This window comes from Anolis carolinensis, chromosome 3 (assembly GCF_035594765.1).
Source record: "Anolis carolinensis isolate JA03-04 chromosome 3, rAnoCar3.1.pri, whole genome shotgun sequence".
NCBI lineage: Eukaryota > Metazoa > Chordata > Lepidosauria > Squamata > Dactyloidae > Anolis > Anolis carolinensis.
Window position 1 is genome coordinate 260,391,093 of NC_085843.1, and position 18,617 is coordinate 260,409,709.

The 18,617-nt window shown below is 38.6% G+C and overlaps 2 protein-coding genes across 2 annotated transcripts in view; both read right to left on the reverse strand.

The window, feature by feature from the left end:
- The window catches only part of plch1 (phospholipase C eta 1), a 218,679-nt gene that overhangs the window by 23,044 nt on the left and 177,018 nt on the right, over positions 1-18,617 (reverse strand). The gene's annotated exons all lie outside the window — the stretch shown is intronic.
- LOC134297286 (primary amine oxidase, lung isozyme-like) lies at positions 14,295-17,292 on the reverse strand. Its single transcript, XM_062974334.1, has one exon. The coding sequence runs from the start codon at positions 16,035-16,037 to the stop codon at positions 14,295-14,297; it is 1,743 nt and encodes a 580-aa protein (XP_062830404.1). The 5' UTR covers positions 16,038-17,292.

The following is an 18,617-nucleotide window of genomic DNA, read 5'->3' on the forward strand; positions in this document are numbered from 1 at the left end:
CTTAGATACCGCCCATTCCTTGTTTAAATGCATTGCACAGGGGAAGCAATTATGAATTCATTTATACCCTTAAGAAACTTATCAATTCAATCTAGACACCTCATTAGTTGCAGGATCAACAACAGATAAAATCTAAATTTAACCAAATGTTCTTTTTAAAGTGTGAATGTTTTTTACACTTTATAATCATTTCATTATTATATACAAATAAATGACTTAATAAGTTATTTCTATTATGCAAGAATTTGAAAGTTTATGGTCATTTTGCACATTTGTGAAAGTTTACAAATATTTCTGTGCAAATAAATCAATTGACCAACATCTTGAAAAGCAAAGAATCTCATTGTGATTTCTCCACAACATTTCTTGGCTTCTCATCAAGGATTTTAAAAATTGAGAACATTCTGTCTATGTAATTTGTGAGTTCTCCTTTCATAGTAAATGGTTTCATTATCCAAAAGACAATTGCCTGGCCAGAGGGGGAGGGGTCACATAATTTCAGTTGAAATTTATGGTTGGCAGAACCTTCTAATACTTTGCAACCTTCTATTCTCTTACAGAAGAAACACTTCGTAATGTTTCAAAATAAGCCTTGCAATCCACACTTGACATGAAAAATAGTTAAGTAACTTTAACAGACACTTTATTTCTTAATGTTTTCCCAACAACACTTCAACAGCTTCTTTTTTATGGTTAGCCTTATTTTTCAACAGTATTCTTTCCCCTTCTCAAATATTCATTACCCCATCTCTATTTTTTAGCCTGATATTTCTCTAAAATGTAGAGTAAAGCAGTGATTCTCAGAATCTCTATCCACTGGCCACGCTGGTTTGGGATTCTAATCTGGAAGACCAAAAACTCAGACGATTGCTTTTTAAAACACGTAATACCTCAAATCTTCTAATCACAAAACAGAAAGTTCACATTTGCTTCTTAAGCTACCCTTGATGTGTATGCTGACATTCCTGGGTTCTTTTCCAATTGCCTTGCAGCTTGTAAGATCTCGAGGCATTGAGTCTACTCGAGCAGTCTCTAACAATAAGATCCGATTTGGTTTTCATCTCCAGTCATCTTTTTTCAGTTTCTATGAAGAAGGCTATGGCTATGCATACAGTTAGGAGAGGATAAGCCAGTTCTTTTTTCATCAGTGCTGTCAGCAGATCACTGGAGTTGTAAAACATTCGGTAGAGTGCAGAAGGCAGAATCCAGCATGTGTAGTTCCAGTGAAGGATCAAATGAACAATGAAAAGGGAGATGAGAAGGAGAAACTGAGAATGCTACTGAGTTTCAAAACTATACAAATATCAAGATCTTACGAAATACCACCCACTCATTGCTTAAAGGTATTTCACAGAGAAAGCAGTTCAGGCTTCATTCACACCCTTAATAGTCTCATCCATCCAGTCTGATCACCTCCTAAGTACGTAACCGCGAAGCCAACAGGAAACTGAAAGTTACTTGGGAAGGCCAAGAGCTCAAACACTGTTTCCATCCTAAATACCTTGGTGTCACCTTAGATCGAACACTAACATATAGGAAACACTGCATGAACACCAAGCACAAAGTAGCTGCACGCAATAACATCCTGCGGAAACTGACTGGCAGCGCATGGGGTGCAGACCCACAAGTAGTAAGAACATCAGCCCTGGCCTTGTCTTTCTCAACTGCAGAGTATGCCTGTCCTGTTTGGCACAAGTCTGCCCATGCAAAGCAGGTGGACATAGCACTGAATGAAACATGCAGAATCATCACGGGATGCCTTAAACCTACACCTGTTGATAAACTCTACAAGTTAGCTGGCATTGCCCCTCCTGACGTGCGACGGGAAGTTGCTGCTAATGGTGAGAGAAAAAAGGTCGAACATTGTGAAAGCCACCCACTGCATGACTATCAGCCTCCTCCCACCAGACTCAAATCAAGGAAGGGCTTCATGAGAACCACCACTCCTCTTGATGTTCCTCCAGCAGCAGCAAGGGTGTCTCTCTGGGCAGCTAAACCTGGCAATTCTAACTGGATGGCCCCCCAAGAGGGTCTTCCTCCAGGGGCAAACCAAGAATGGGCAACTTGGAAGTCCCTGAACAGACTCAGAAGCAGAGTGGGCAGATCAAAAGACAACTTGGCAAGGTGGCACTACCTGGAGGAATCCTCCACCTTGTGTGACTGTGGAGCTGAACAAACAACTCAGCATATGTATGCTTGCCCACAATGCCCTGCCTCATGTACGGAGGAGGAGTTGTTTAAAGCTACAGACAATGCGGTTGCTGTTGCCCGCTTCTGGTCCAAAACTATTTAGTTGCTTGTGATTTCTTTTTTTTTTCTTTTTTTTAATTTTATTTTTATTTCCATTATTTGAAATGTACAATGCTTTTGACACAAAATAAAAACCTCCTAAGTCATAAGACATATATTTCACTTTTAAGATAATAATTTACACATGAAATTTGTAGAGATTGCTGTGAGAGGAAGCAGGGTGGTGATTTGCCTGCACATCTTCTGACGTTTGGGTCAACATCAGATGTAAACCCTGGAGTGCAGCCCTGCACAAGATGTTTCTTTTTAAATATAAAATGCCTGTTTGCAGCCAGTCATGTGCTTCTGTACATATCTCTTATCTGCTCTGTATTTGAGTATTTTCACACCTATGTAGAATGTTTCATCTGGGTAACCGCAAATTGAATGGGTAAAACATGTCCTTGCTGCACTTTTTGCATCTTCCATAGCTCCTACCACTCTAACACTCTGCCACCCAAAATGCCCAAATTGGTCACCCTAAATCTAAGACACAAGGAACATGCATCTTGTTTTAGAGAACCATAGCCCCATAAGCCCATTACCCAACAGGTTTTATTTTTGGAGAAAAAATGCATGCCTCCTAATTGTTAGGCAGTGGTTTTAAACACCTTGTGCTCAGGTTAACGATTCCAGGTGGATTTCATTTTCCAGATCTTTGTTGATTATATTATTATACTCCTTTAAAAAGGCTAGTGGCTATCCTGACTGAGGAATTCTAGGAACCGAAATGATCAAGTAATGTTTGCCAACTTTTCATTCCAGGCTCTGCTCTGACTACTATCTGGTCACAGAACTATGGAGCCTTATAGTCAAATCTTTGCATCCATAGCTTTTTTTTAAAAAAAAAAAATCTTGGTCTGATCAGTGAGCAAATGGGCAAAAGTAATGACACAGCTTAAAACAGAATCATTATTTTTGAATTGTATTGAATTTGACTGAATTGTACTTGGTGGTTGATTGATTTACTGCTGTATTAACTCTTGTTTTATTGTCTTATGGTGTTTTACTATTTTTTGTATATTGTTTAATGTATTTATGCTGTTGTTTTTGTAAATTGTGCTAGTTGGGCCTTGCCCCATGTGAGCCGCCCCGAGTCCCCATGGGGACATGGTGGCGGGGTATAAATAAAGTTTTATTATTATTGTTGTTGTTGTTATTATTATTATTATTATTATTATTATTATTATTATTATTATTATGACAGTACTTTCAGTTCATTCTGGTTTATGGTCAGGTTTTTTTTTCTCTCAAGAGAAAACATGCATTAATCAAACATGCATTACCATTTCTTTTTTCTAAAGGTGTAATTAATTTTTCAAGAACTTTGGTTATTATATTATTTTCTTTTTTTAAAAGTTAGTGGCCCAGCTAAAATACTGTGGATTTTTTTAAAAACAACAACAAAAAACAAGTGGTTGACTAAGGAACTCCAGGAATTAAAATTGAAAAGTAGCTTCTTGTCAACTTTTCATTCCTGTTCCAATTCTGACTATTGGCTGGTCACAGAACTGTGAATGCCCATGGCCAAATCTTGACTACAACAATTTTATGAAAGCTGTATGAATCTGGAGCTGATCAGTGAGATGATACAAAATTATATTTGGGATCCAAATAACATTGGTTTAAATTAAACTAGTCATAGGCATGTGCATTCGATACAAAAATGTGTCAAAGGTCATTACAAAATTAGGGGAAACTGCCGTTTTGTTTCTAAAGTGTTTCTAAAGTATAGGTAGTGAAAAATCCGTTACTATAACACAGTGGTTCCCAACCCTTTTTTGACCAGGGACCACTTGAGCGGGGACTACTTTCCAACATTAGTATCAAAAGGGTTACAAATCGGTTTTTGGTCAACTTTAGATGCGGTTTGATTATTTGGGGTGCTGATTCAGAAAATTGCATTGGATAGACCTTATCAGTTCTAGTTTCTGATACAGAACATATACCATCCAGTAATCACCATCTGCTCACTCACAGAAAACCATATTTAATCATCTAGAGCTGATGTGGTCTATTCAATGCAATTTTCTGAATCAGCACCCTAAATAACCCCAGGAACAGGCCTAGAAATGAAGACACCAAGAAAAAAATTCCCCTGCATGTCTCACGGACCTAATTTTAGGTCTCACGGGCCACCAGTAGGCCGCGGCCCACAGGTTGAGAACCACTGCTATAACGAGAGCAATGAAATTTCATTACTTTTTCATTATAGTAATTGTGCATGATTGGTATAATTGGGGAAACTTCAGGGGCTCCTTTCTCCCCCCTTTTTTACAGCTATTGGGGTGAAACTTGCTACAATGCTACATTTACCAGCAAATTTCAGAAAGTCATTTATCCATGGATTTTTGGAGAATTATTAAAGTTTTTATAAACATCATTTTTTTAAAAAAACATTACTATCTCCTTGAATTTTCTATACAATGGCACAAGATAACAGGGGATCATCCCCCTTACTTTCATAAATATTCATATATCTCCCAATTTTAGGGAATTTTTGAAAGTTTTGACAAAAACCTTTTTTAAAAAAAAACCACAACAGCTATCTCATTGAATGATGTTTTTCATATCAACCAATATAAACCAATATTAATCAATTCTACATTTTCAGAGAATCCTAGAGTTAGAGGGGACCCCCAAGGGCCATCTAGTCCAACTCCCTTCTTCCAGGCAGAAGGGCATCATCAAAACAAAATCGCTCCTGCTCCCCATTCCCCTGCCTCCTGGTGCATCATTTGTACGTGCCAGGAAGACTGTCAGAGTATCTTAATAATGGATCAGTATGTTTCTTTAATTTTAAGGCTAGTTTGGGGGGCTTCTGGGTGTCTGTGTGCCTTCCCAGTAGTAGTAGGCATCTAGACACTCCCCTGGAAAGCCCAGGATTTGGGGGGATGCTGTTGGAAGTATCCTTAGACACTGAGCAATGGACTGCCATTGCAGGAAAACATGTTCTACCTAAATATGGGGGGGGGGGGGATCCTGACAAAAAGACAATATAATACTTTGCCCGAGAGTGTTGTGGGATTTCCTTCTCTGGAATTTTTTAAACAGAGGCTGAGAGGCCATCTGCCAGGAATGCTTTGATTGTGTATTCCTGTATAGGCGGGGGTTGGACTGGATGGCCCTTGTGGCCTCTTCCAACTCTATGATTCTGTGAACAAGTAATTGCTGCAGAGATCCTACTTCTGATTATTACGAACTATTAAATTCAATTTAGAACTTGCTGTGCTTTCCACATTGCTGAAATTCCAGTGATTTCTCCCCCTCGCTTTCTGCAATCAATGCTTTTACAATATCTGGAACTCTGGAGTGCATTCACACTAAAAAGGATTCTGCAGAAATGTACAGTCAAGTTTTTCTAACGTTCAATGGCAAATAAAATTCTAAACAGTTTTATCACCCTCTAGTGGGACAAAGAAGAACTTTTCAGGATGAAATGTTGATTTATATAATATACTGACTTTTTCTCATTGTTCGTAGTACATTAAAAAAAACCCTGCTTTTTCATATCATTTTCTAGCTACTGTTAGAATGGAATACAAAGTGATCCAGGGCGATTGGCTTCAGCCCTGCTTGGGCAAAAAGGATTTTTTTTTATCACAGTTATGTTGTTTTAAATCTAGATCCTTTTTTCACATTGGTCTTTTGTGCCACTTCAAAAGCAGTCTTTCTGTACATGGAAAAGTACTCTGAGTACAACAGGCACTTTCACACTTTCCCTTCTATATTTCTAGAGATCCGTGTTTTTACTTATCCTTTTCCTCTGCCTCCTCTTCTGCATTTCAATGTAGTATGTGACATTGTGGTGTGTGTGTCATTGCTGTCTGGCCTTTATAATAAAAGAAATGTCAGACGTATAACCTTTCAGTATTGTCATCTGCACACACCACCACGACTATTTTGAACGATGCCAATCTCTTCATTCAGTAGGCAAATATATACAAGTTCACCTTCTTTCTCCTTCAGTGAGGCATTTGAGGGACAGGTTGCACTATCCCACAAGACAACCCACATTTCTTTCTTTTCTGTACTACAGTTCTGGCATCCACAGTGCCCATTTTCTATGGGTTTCTATTAAGTATTTATTTATTTATTTATATTTATTTATTTATTTATTTATTTACAGTATTTATATTCCACCCTTCTCACCCAGAAGGGGACTCAGGGCGGATCACATCACACACACATAGGGCAAACATTCAATGCCCATAAACACATCAAACAGAGACTGAGACAGACAGACGCAGAGGCAATTTAATCTTCTCCTGAGGGGATGTTCGATTCTGGCCACAGGGGGGAGCAGCTGCTTCATCATCCACTCTAAATTAGTTAAACTTGCCTCCCACTTTTATAAGTGGTACCTTATTTCCTACTTGATAGAGGCAACTATCTTTCGGGTTACTAGGTCAGCAACGAGCAGGCGCTATTTTTTATTTTTAATTGACGGGTACTCACCCTGCCACGGGCTGGCCTCGAACTCATGACCTCATGGTCAGAGTGATTTATTGCAGCTGCTCAACAGCCTGCGCCACAGTCTAGGTGGACAAGAGTTGCTTTTCAATTGATTGTACAGAAGAAAAGGGAAAGACTAGAACAGTCCAGTGAAGAAGAGGCTTCCTTGTTCCTATTGACTGAAACTTTTGACTCTGCAAATGAAAATAAACCACAAAGGTGCTCTAACATACAGGAGATGCATTATAACAAAGCATTCCCATTTCATATCTAATCCAAAGTGGCATGAGTACCCAACCTGGTATGAAGATGAAAAGTTTCTTTTGCAGCTACCAAAATAAGACAACCATAGCATGAGGGGTCATTGGTAGATTATTTTCACTAGAAATAGAAGTGGGTTTTGTTGGTTTCTCTGTTGAATTTATATTCTGCCTTTCTCCTGAGATGGGATCCAAGACAGCTTGCATAAGTATAAAACAAGATTGTATTAGGAATCAGGTTTTAGGAAGGAAAAAAAGAATTATATACCATATTAGGGCACAAGTGGGAGAAATATAATGTCATTCAACAAGTCATATCATAATCCTAGCAGTATTCCCCTTGTTCTGTCTCCCAGGAGTTTGATTTTACAAGCTGCCCATAGTTGTAGAAATAGCACCTGTTTGCATTTGTTCCAGGGTTGCTGCAGATTCTGCAGCACTCTGATAGTTAGCCATTAGTAGAGTTTGTAGCCAGCTCAGCAAAGTCTTTGCTGCTTGCAGCTTGCAAATGTATCATTTTGTTCTGGAGACCGCCCCTTTTCCTGGGGAAAGAAGGCTCCATTTTGAGAAGCATCTTGCCTTCTAGACTGAAGAAAAAAGGACTCAGATGTGCTTGTGTGGCCAAGCCAGGCCAACTCTGACAAAGCCATCATAAGTACTGACCTCTGCCTTTAAAACCAGTGCTGAGTATAGATAGGCAAAGACCTGCTCTTTCTAAAAATAGTAGCTTAGTACTGGGGCAGAGAATATTTCAGGATTTCTCTGCCACTGGAAAAAGTTCTACCTACTTCACCTCAAAAACTAGCTTTGAGCTTATATAGTTATAGATTTGCTCTTTCTGATAACTCAGGGCTAGGGTAAAGAGGATCTCAGGATCTCTTCGCCTTTGGAGGAAGTTAAACCAAAAACTAAAGGGGAAAAGCAAGAAAGGAACATCTGCAAGGTTTTATAAGTTGACTGTTTATATTTGCAACCTTAACTACGTGTGCCAAGTCTGCCATGGTCTTTGTGAAAATAAAATTTTGTTTGATTGTTCAACTTGAAGTGCCTTTGGTTACTGGAATTTTCAGAGCTTCTAAGTAAGGCCCCTGCAGTTCACCTGGGCAAAGAAAGAAGCACATCTTAAAGCTTTAAAAGGTGCCTGGGTGTGACGGCATACCTCTTTAAATTATTCACATGAAAATGTCCATAGTTCTTGTTTGTTTCTGCCTCCTCATATGTCCTATAGTCCTGGCTTAGACTTCAGTCCTAGCTTCCACTTAGCTGCATAGCTGCTGCCTATTGCTACTAATGCAGAACTCTCAACAATGGTGCATCCAGATTCTGGAAATTCAGCTGGGTTTGACTAGAAAGTAGATTATAAGTGACATAAAGAAAGTTTGAAAGAAATAACAAGGGATATAAATACAGCTGGTCAAATAGAAAATCATATGCAGATGTTGACTATGCAACACATACAACTCACATTCCATAATTCTTAAACCTAGAGCAGGCATGGGAAAACTTCAGCCCTCCAGGTTTTTGGGCTTCAACTCCCACAATTCCTAACAACCTATTGACTGTTAGGAATTGTGGGAGTTGGAGTTCAAAGCACTTGGAAAGCAAAAGTTTGCCCATGCCTGACCTAGAGGCTGCAGGAGAGAGAAATATAATACTCTTCCACATATTTTACTTAGAATCCAACCCAAAGATTATTAACGTGTGACTCAGTCAAGGACATTTGAAAAAGCATAGTTTTGCTTCCATTCATTATTCTCATTTAGTGTTCATCAAAAGAGTCACATGAAGTTTAAAAAAAGTAAGAAACCCAGGGATGCCAAAAACAAGATCTATATCTGGGGTAGTTAAAGTATGGGCCTCCAGGTGTGGTTGGATAATAGACTACAATTACCAGACTCTCTTCCTCACCATCCTCTCCATGCAGAGTCCATACCATTTCCTTGTTCTCCCTTTTTCTACTGACTGTATTTTCACCTTATGCTAGGCTGCATGTTGGGCCCTTCCTGGAAGAGGCTGTTTGATTTGCTGCCACAGGAGGTGGTATTTTCTACAGTGTTTGAGAGGAGTTGCCAGGTTCTGCTTGCTCAGGCTCATAGTCTACCCCCTAGTCCAGGGGTCCTCAAACTTTTAAAGTGGATGGACGGTTCATAGTCCCTCAGACTGTTGGGGGGCCGGACTATGATGACATAGGGGCCAGGTAAATGACCTTGGAGGGCCGCATCCAGCCCATGAGCCTTAGTTTGGGGACCCCTGCCCTGGTCTACCCCCTGAAAGGCACAGAAGTTGAGCAGTCACTCTCTCACACCCATAGGGTAAGATGCACACACTCAGATTAAATATAAATCTTTGTTACATTACTTATATTCATTATGGTGAATATCCTGGCAGTGTATTTTAGGGCTGTGTTTTTGTCTTGTGCCAAACCTCAGCCATTTGGAGGATTGTAATCCCAAAAACTCCATAAGAAAAAAATAAGTTTAAATACACTTTATGATGTTTTCAGGTATATAACAACTGAGATAATTTGTGCTTGCTTTAAAAGTTTATACTTTAATTTCTCCTAAACTATCAAGTAATTTTTAATTAGGTACCATATTAATTTACCCACCTACCTCACCCATTAGGTTTACAATATGTCCTCACTGCGGGAGAACATGCAAATCAAGAATAGGTCTCTTCAGCTACCTAAGAACCCACCCCCAAGACACCAAAGATGGAAGACAATCCTCCTCGAACTACGAGGGATCGCCTAAGTAAGTAAGTAAGTAATACATTCCTCACACTTTGGCCCAGTTTGCTCTTGTTTAATCCTTGTTCTCTTTTTAAATTATGTTCTAGTATGCCACTTTTTATTATTTTACTATTTTAGTATGCTATTGTGTATAAATGTGATTTTTTTTAATTCTTACTTATCGATGATGTGTGTTATGTATGTATTTTATTTTGTTCAGTTGTCATTACCGGGCTTGGCCCCATGCTAGGTGCCCCAAGTCCCTTCAGGGAGATGAGGGTGGGGTGTAAAAATAAAGTTATTATTATAAATTACTGACAGAACCAAAGAACCTCTTTTTATTGTTTTTAATATTTCTGGCAGGCTCGAGCTCATTTTGTGTTTTAACCTTTCGGACCTTTTCCTTACAGGAGTTGATTATTTGTTTGAATTCCTCTTTGGTGATTCCCAATCACCCTTCCCTCCCCCTCCCCATTTCTTGTACATGTCCCTTTTAAATCTTATCTCAGATTAAAGTTCTTTGGACTTCCATTCTGGTCTATTTAGAACTCTCTTATTTTTATATCATTGTTGGCACTGTTTGCAATTGTGCCTTCAGTATCTTGTATTTAAGAAAGTCCCATCCATCATTAACTCCCTTCTCTTTTAGCATTCCTATCTATGGGATCACTCAGTATTCCCTAAATTTCCTGGTGAGCTGTCCAAAAATCTAGAATGCATGTCACATATTTTTCTGAGGCAAAGAGTGTGTTCATCCTAGGGGTTTCCATGTGTAAGTGGGATTCAAACCCTGGTCCCCGGATTCACTGTGCAACACTCAAAACACTATGCCACACTGTCTCACACCCTACACTGTATAAAAAGATTTCAGGATGGCTTAAAGGTAACATTCAAACAATTTTAACAGTTTAAAACAATAGAACAATATAAACCCATCATAATGGGTTAAACACACAATTTAAAAATGTAAAATTTTCTTTTAAAGTGTTTTTAATATTTTGTATATTGGTATTTGAGATGAAATAATAAAGGCTAATGGTATTAAGGAACAACCAGTTTTTTTCTTGGCAGCCAAATGAAATGGGTGTTGGCACCAGTCAGGCCTCCAAGGATTTTGGCATTTATCTCACCGGTGGAACACAAAAGAGCCTCCTCCAGCAAACTCTCAGCATAATTATTTCCCTAAAACACTTAGAAATATTTGAATATCAAGCATAAAGTTTTCATGGGCTTTTTGTACTGTTCAGCAATGTTTCCTGGTGATTTTGACATTCAGAAACACAATCACAAATTATATGTGATGAGTAGAATTGGAAAGAATATTCAAAAAAGTTCTTAAAATGATTTTTTCAAATATCAAGAAACTCAGATGAGAAGAATTTTGGAGTGATGGTAAACACTGCAGTTTGATTTTTCTAACTACCAAAATTCACATCTGGTTATTTTGCATGCAACACATTTTCTGCATGGGAGACATAAGTATCTGTCCTGGAAGTGCTGCTGCTGCATATGTAGAAATGTTGAATGAAACAATCTATATTGGAGGGAGGGAGGGTAAATGCATAGTGTTCTGTGAAAACACAAACATTAATAAATTCGGAAAGAGTGCCATGGCAATAATGCAAACAACAAAATGACAATGCTGGCAGAAAAAATTAGGATACTTATATACTCCCAAAAAAAAGAAAACCAATTCAGTCAATTGTGAAAATGGTCATCAATGGCCTTTTCACACTAACCAATCTTAGAACTACGATTCCACTTTAACTGTCATGATGGCATCTTCTGCAACTCAAGTGCATGTAATATCATGGGGCACTTGAACTTCTAAATGCCCATCACCAAACTGCAAAACCAGACTTCCATGGGGCGGAACTATGGCAGTTAAAACTGAATCATAGCGCTATAATTCAAAGACATAACCATGTTAATCTGGAATATAATTATGCAAAGGCATCTTGTACCACTGTAGAGACTAATGAAAGAACCAGGAAATGGTAGGGGCACTGTGTACGAGTGATGGCAAAATGACAATGAAAAAGCAAACCTACTCAACACCTTATTTGCCTTATTTGCCAACACCCAAAAGTTTGACAGTGCTTAGCCTAGGAGATGAAAGAGCAGAGGATTCAATAGAGTAAATGTAGCACAAAATAGGTAAAAAGACAATACAGGAATATCTGGCTATTCAGATGAATTCAGACTTTTAGGACCACGTGAACTACATCCAAGGGTATTAAAATAAATGCCAAAACTAATTTCAGAACAACTGGCAATCATCTTTGACAGTTCCTGGAAAAAAGCAAAACTTCCAGCAGACTGGAAGAAGGGAAATGTTGTCCTCATCTTTACAGTGAGAGTGGGGAGAAGACATAAACAATTACCACTCAGTCAGCCTGACGTCAATACCAAGAAAGATTCTGGAGCATATCCATCTGTAGGCAATTCGAAAGAAATGGCATACTCACAAAAGTCAACATGGGTTTCTCAGAAACAAGTTGTACCAAATTAATCTTATTGCTTTTATAGAGTTGCAAGATTGGTAGATGAAGAGAATCTTGTGGATTTGAAAATAGTTCGGAAGCTTCAACTGGTTCAGAGATTGGAAGCAGAATTGCTAACAGGGGCTCCGTACAGGGAGAGTTCCTCTCCCATGTTGCAGCAGCTCCACTGGCTGTCAGTCTGCTTCCAGGCTAAATACAAAGTTCTGGTCATTACCTTTAAAGCCTTAAATAGCTTGGGTCCAGGCTACTTGACCAATCACATCTCCTCTTACAAACCAGCCCGGGCACTGTGGTCAGCGGAGGAGGCCCTGCTCTCGGTCCCACCACTATCCCAAGTTCGGCTGGTGGGAACAAGGGAGAAGACCTTCTCTGGAACTCCCTTCCTAAAGAAATAAAGCTGGCCCCCTCCCTCCTCTCCTTCAAAAAACAACTGAAGACTGACTTCTGCTCACTAGCATATGGAGAGCAGGAGGATTAGACAATGAGTGACCACTACAGGGCCCTGGTTGAGTACTATTTTGCATCTGGGCTCTGCTAGTCTATATCAGCCCAATTTACCACCATAGGCTACAGAGCTAACCCACACAACCTTGTGAATTCCATTTGGCTTCTGTAAATTAATATGGACGTTTGTTCAGATTTTATATCATTATATAATTTCTTTCTGACTATGTTGGCTTAATTTATTGATGCTAGGTTTAATTAATTGATCTTAGTTTTAATTTGATGTTAGTTTGTAATTGCTATTTTCATATGTGGGGGTTTCCTGGAATGTTATGTCAGATTTTATGAAGGCATTGAATGTTTGTCGTTGTATGTTGGAATCCTCCCTGAGTCTCCTTGGGGAGATAGGGCGGAATACAAATATAGTTTTATTATTATTTTGTCATTATATATAGAATATTTTGATTTTAGAAAGGTCTTTGACAAGGTCTCCTATGATTCTGTCAAAGAAGCTTGTAAAATGACTTGCTAAAGATGGTGGAATGGAAAACAGAAAACAGGGAGGATTGTAAGGTACTACACTTAGGCAATAAAAATGAAATGCACAGATATAGGATGGTGGACACCTGGCTGAAAAACAGTACATGTGAAAAAGATCTAGGCATCTTAGTAGACCACAAATGAAACATGTGTCAACAGTGTGATGCAGCAGCTAAAAAAGCTAATACAATTCTAAGCTGCATCAATAGGAGTATAGTGTCTAGGTGAGTAAAGTAACACTCCCACTCTATTCTTCTTTGATCAGATCTCACCTTGAATATTGTGTCCAGTATTCAACACTGCAATTCAAGAAGGATATTGACAAGCTAGATTATGTCCAGAGAAGCCAAGCCCTATGTGAAATGACTTAGGAAGCTGGCTCTGTTTAGCCTGGAATAAAGAAGGCTGAGAGGGGACATGATAGCCATATTTAGGAATCATGTTGAAAGTGGGGCAAGCTTGTTTTCTGCTGTTCTGCATCCTGGGATACAGGTTGAAATATTCAAATTGCAGGAAATGATATTCCGCCTCAATGTTAAGAAGAACTTTCTAGTGGAAAGAGCTGTTTGACAGCAGAATATGCTGCCTCAGAGTGTGGTGGAGTCTCCTTCTCTGGAGGTTTAAAGTAGTGGTTGGATGACCATATATCAGTAGTGCTTTGCTTGTTACTGCATGGCAGGGGGTTGGACTACATGGTCCTTTTGATCTCTCCAAACTCTATGATTCTATTCTATAATAACAAAAGGAGATGTCCACCCTTCCATGACTCTTCCCTCAAGCAGTATGATAGCTATTTTGATAGCCTGACTGAACTTTTTTGTTTGTTTCAGGAGCAACGTGAGAAACTGCAAGTCGCTTCTGACCTGACTGGATAATTCAGCAGGAGGTAGAAAGCCCTGCCCTAAAGGTCTCTAGGAAACAACTATTATCTGTTTAAAGTTTATCATCAAAAATCCTCAACTAATCAAAGAGAAGGAACTCTCCTTTCACATTTGGGAACACAGCATAATCAGACCACCACCAAAAAAGTATTTTACCACTTTGTGTGTATATGTGCCTTCAAGTCAACTGTCAATAAATGATGCCATAATATGGTGATGCCATAAATTTCATAGAGTGTTCTGAGTGAAGAAACAGTGAGAAGTAGTTTTGCCAGTGTACTGTATCTGGTGCTACCAATAGAGAAATAAATATGCTACATTTAGGAAAAACTGCTGTAATTGATAGTAACTTACCACCAACATCCATATCCACTTTGAACTGAAAGCTGTGAGTGTGAATTGTTCCCAGCACCCACTCTTGAACTCTGTTGCCAAATTCTGAAGCATTCCCAAAGAAGAAAGATGATTGAATGTATCCACTGGCATAGGACCTGACACTAACAGCTCCATTTTGGTGAAAAATAAAGTCCCATATATAATCATAGTTAACGTATGAAGTTATGGACCTGAAAACAACAGCTGAATCTACCAAACCTCCATAAAATGGAGATTGGGCCATGTTATAATGGCGTCGTATAGGCACTTCAGCATTCTGCTCAGATATGCAGATTGAGGCTTCTCTGGTGACAGGTGATGATGTATCAACAAAATAGTGTCTATCCAAATAAGTAGCTAAGTAAGGACAATCCACACCAGGGGTGAGTGTATGGATGTTACTTCCCAAGCCATAACTTAGGTCCATATATCTGTTCCGCATTAGCCCTGGACTGTTGGAGCCATAGACAGCAAGTGCATCTTGCAGGCTTAGTTCATAGACTATCCTCTCACCCTGAAACCTGATGTCAAAGACACGAGGCCCATATAATACATCTGTTCCAAAGGAAAAACTCCAGGACATGAAGTTGACTTGGTTATTCGTAATGCTGTAGCGTGGACCACGAGGTTCATAGTGCAGGGGACCCGGTCCCTTAGGGGGCACCCTCTGCTTTAATGATGAATATCCTCCATCAGGAGGAGACTTTTCAACTTTGGCCACTTTTACATAGCCTTCATTGAATTGTCTCTCAATATCCTCCATGTCCTCAAAGTATTGTCCATTATAGAAAACTTTTTTCACTCTCCAGTCAGAAATGTTTAGGCTACTCACATCCAGTAGGACTTCAAATCCAACTGGATGCAGAGGAAAGCCAGACACATTTTGAAAATGAAAAATCCAGATAAGACGATCTCCTGATTCGAACCCTGGAGGCATTGCATGAAAATACATAAAATTATTTCTATTGTAATCAAATACCTTGTGCATAAAGTTTGGAGCTTTCTGATATTCCTTCTTCAAGAATGTATTCCATTCTTTAATCTCATTATTTAACATAAACCTTCTGAAATAAGGTAGCTTTCCACCATATTTCTCCACTGTGATATCACGGTGGTATGTTGGGTTTGGAAGAGGACCCACCAAAAACTCGGTGATGTTTGGATCGTTCTGATTTCCAAAATAAACTACAACTAGTGCTTCTCGGGCAGGTCTTCTCCCTTGATGGTCCAGAAATTCCAGAACCTCTGCTTTTGGAGGAAGCTGAAGAGTGATAGAATAAATGCAGTTGTCAGATGGCTTTGCTTCAGAAGGATCAACCAGCAGCACAGCTAGGTTTTGTTGTAAGTACCTATTCACTTGAATCATCTCTGCTGGAGATAAATCATCAAATATCAGGCTGTGCATATCCTGAGTTTTCTCCTCTAATCCAAGGTCCTGGGGAAGACTCTTACAAACCATGGATTTCCTTCCTCCTGTCTGGAAAGCCCAGACTATGATAAAAATTATGGTGGTGCATATAGCTAGGAGAGGGTAAGTCCAATTCATTTTCATTTTCATCAGTGCTGTAAGCAGCTCCCTATGGTTTGCAAAACAATTTGTAGAGTGCAGATTATATAATCCCAGAGTTTAGGCAGAGTCACAGAGGACAATCAAATGAACAATGAAAAAGGACGTGCCAAGAAGAAACTGAGATGCTACTTCACAAAACTCTATAAATAACATGCTCTTAGATACCACCCATTCTGTGTTTAAATGCATTGTACAGAGGAAACAATTATGAATTCATTTACACCCTTAAGAAACTTATCCATTCAATCTGAACACCTCATTAGTTGCAGTATCAACAACAGATAAAATCTAAATTAAACCAAGTATTCTTTTAAAAGTGTGAATGCTATTTACATTGTTTATTTTACTATTACATACTTGACATGAAAGCAGTTAGGTAACTTTAACAGAAACTTTATTTCTTAAAGTTTCTCCAACAACACTTCAACAGCTTCTTTTTTTAATGGTCAGGTTAATTTTCAACAGCATTCTTTCCCCTTACTTTTCAAATATGTGTTACTCTTATCTCTATTTTTATCCTGTTATTTCTCTAAAATGTAGAGTAAATAAGTGATTCTCAGAATCTCTGTCCACTAGCCATGCTGGCTTGGGATTCTAATCTGGAAGACCAAAAACTGAGAAACAATACTGGCTATTGCTTTTTTAAACATATAATACCTAAAATCTCCTAATCACAAAATTGTAAAAAGTTCAAAAAATGAATTAAGATATATTGACCTTTCAAACAAAAATCAAATAAATTAAATTAAATCATCTGCCTTGATATTTTTGCCATAAACACATTTGACTTTCTCACAAATGGAGAGAGCCTTAATTATACTGAATAATCTTTAGTAGGTTCATTGAATCTATGATGAGTTAACGGAAATATTTCTTATTATTCAATGAGTCTACTCCAGCAAGTCTCTAACAATACGATTCAGGATTTTGTTTTCCATCTCCACTAATCTTTTTTGGGAGTTTCAATCAAATACACAAACATGAAGTTTTATCTTAATTCTCTTCTGATCCTATATAGTGTACAAGGCTGGTAGATCACAGCCAAGGTCCACTTCTGCAAGTGAATTTAGCTCTATCATATCATCACACAATGGTGCTTCAAAGGGCTGTTAAACCAGGTCACAGTTTCAGCTGACCCAGAGGAAAGGGAGTGGGAAATGAGAAATTTCTACCAATTTATGACAACAGAATATCATTTCCTCCTGTCTCCATTGTTCCATTTGCAATTATACACATTTGGTTTTTAGTATTAAAGAACACAGAAGACTAGTCTGCATACAACAATGCATGTGAGAAAAAGAATTAAGGATGTCTTGAATTTATTATTACATATGTTTTAAATGTTTAAAATTGGCCATAACTCCTAGAATTTTAAAGCCGTTACCAAGCAAAACAGAAAAAGGGTCCACGTGATGCATTTCACAACTATTTACATTTGATATATTTTGGTAGCCTGCTAGACTTATCAAGAGCTATGCAGGATACTGGTTGTCTGAACTAAAATACATTACAGTAACTCCAAGTCAGATTTTGTCACTCGGTTGTAGGCATTTTAATGCTAACGTAACAGTTTGCTTGCTTGCTTGTTCATTTGCTTGGCATCCAAGAGTTTAGAGCATTCACAGAAACACATTTACACAGGATGGAGAAGAGTTCATAAGGACAACCTCAAATAATAATAGAACAATGCACCGCTTTATAGTTCATCTGATGAACATCCATCCTTTCTCTTTATTGGAAAGAGTTCTCTATCCATGCCTCTCCACATGTGAAGAATCCTTACACCCAAAGAGGGGCCCACACAATCATACTGTGGGAGGCTTCTCTCATGTCCCTGCATGGAGCTAGAGCTGATAGAGGGAGCTCATCCACGCTCTTCCTGGGTTAGATTTAACCTACAACCTTCAGGTCAGCAACCCAACCTTCAAGTCAGCAGTCCTGCCGGCACAACGGTTTAACCCACTGTGCCATCGGGGTTCCAATCACCAATTTAATCACCAGATTGAAAAATAAATTGCTGCATCATTTCAATTTGCTACCAGTAGATGGCAACCCAAGACCTTTTGCTCAAGCGATGTGTATATGATGATGTGCATTGATGTTTAGATTTCGGAGATCTCTGAACAGTTGAAATGTTCTTGGAGATCATGGTATTTTTATTTTAATATAGAACAATATTTTGATGACCTGGCATCAGCCACAGTTTTTTGCTCTGGCTTTTATTTTCAGTGAACAATTTGAATTGAATATCTGAAGTACAACACTAAAACAGATAAAAATGCCCAAGAGGCCAATAGGGAAGAACTATGAAAGAAATAAAAATATATAACAAAGTATACAGAACATTACAAATTTTGGGGTGTTGTGTGATTTCCGGGCTGTATGTCTGTGTTGAAGAAGTGTTTTCTCCTGACGTTTCACCTGCATCTGTGGCTGGCATCTTCAGAGCCAAATTTTATAAATGCATGCATACAAAAGAAAGAGTCAGTGTAAAGTAGACACTTGAGTATTGGACAAGGACTCTCAGAGGCTAGAATTCAATTACCTGGCTATAGAAACCCATTGGGA

Bases quoted from the DNA above. Each gene is read 5' to 3' on its own strand.
- LOC134297286 (XM_062974334.1), bottom strand. From the start codon at position 16,037: ATGAAAATGAAAATGAATTGGACTTACCCTCTCCTAGCTATATGCACC.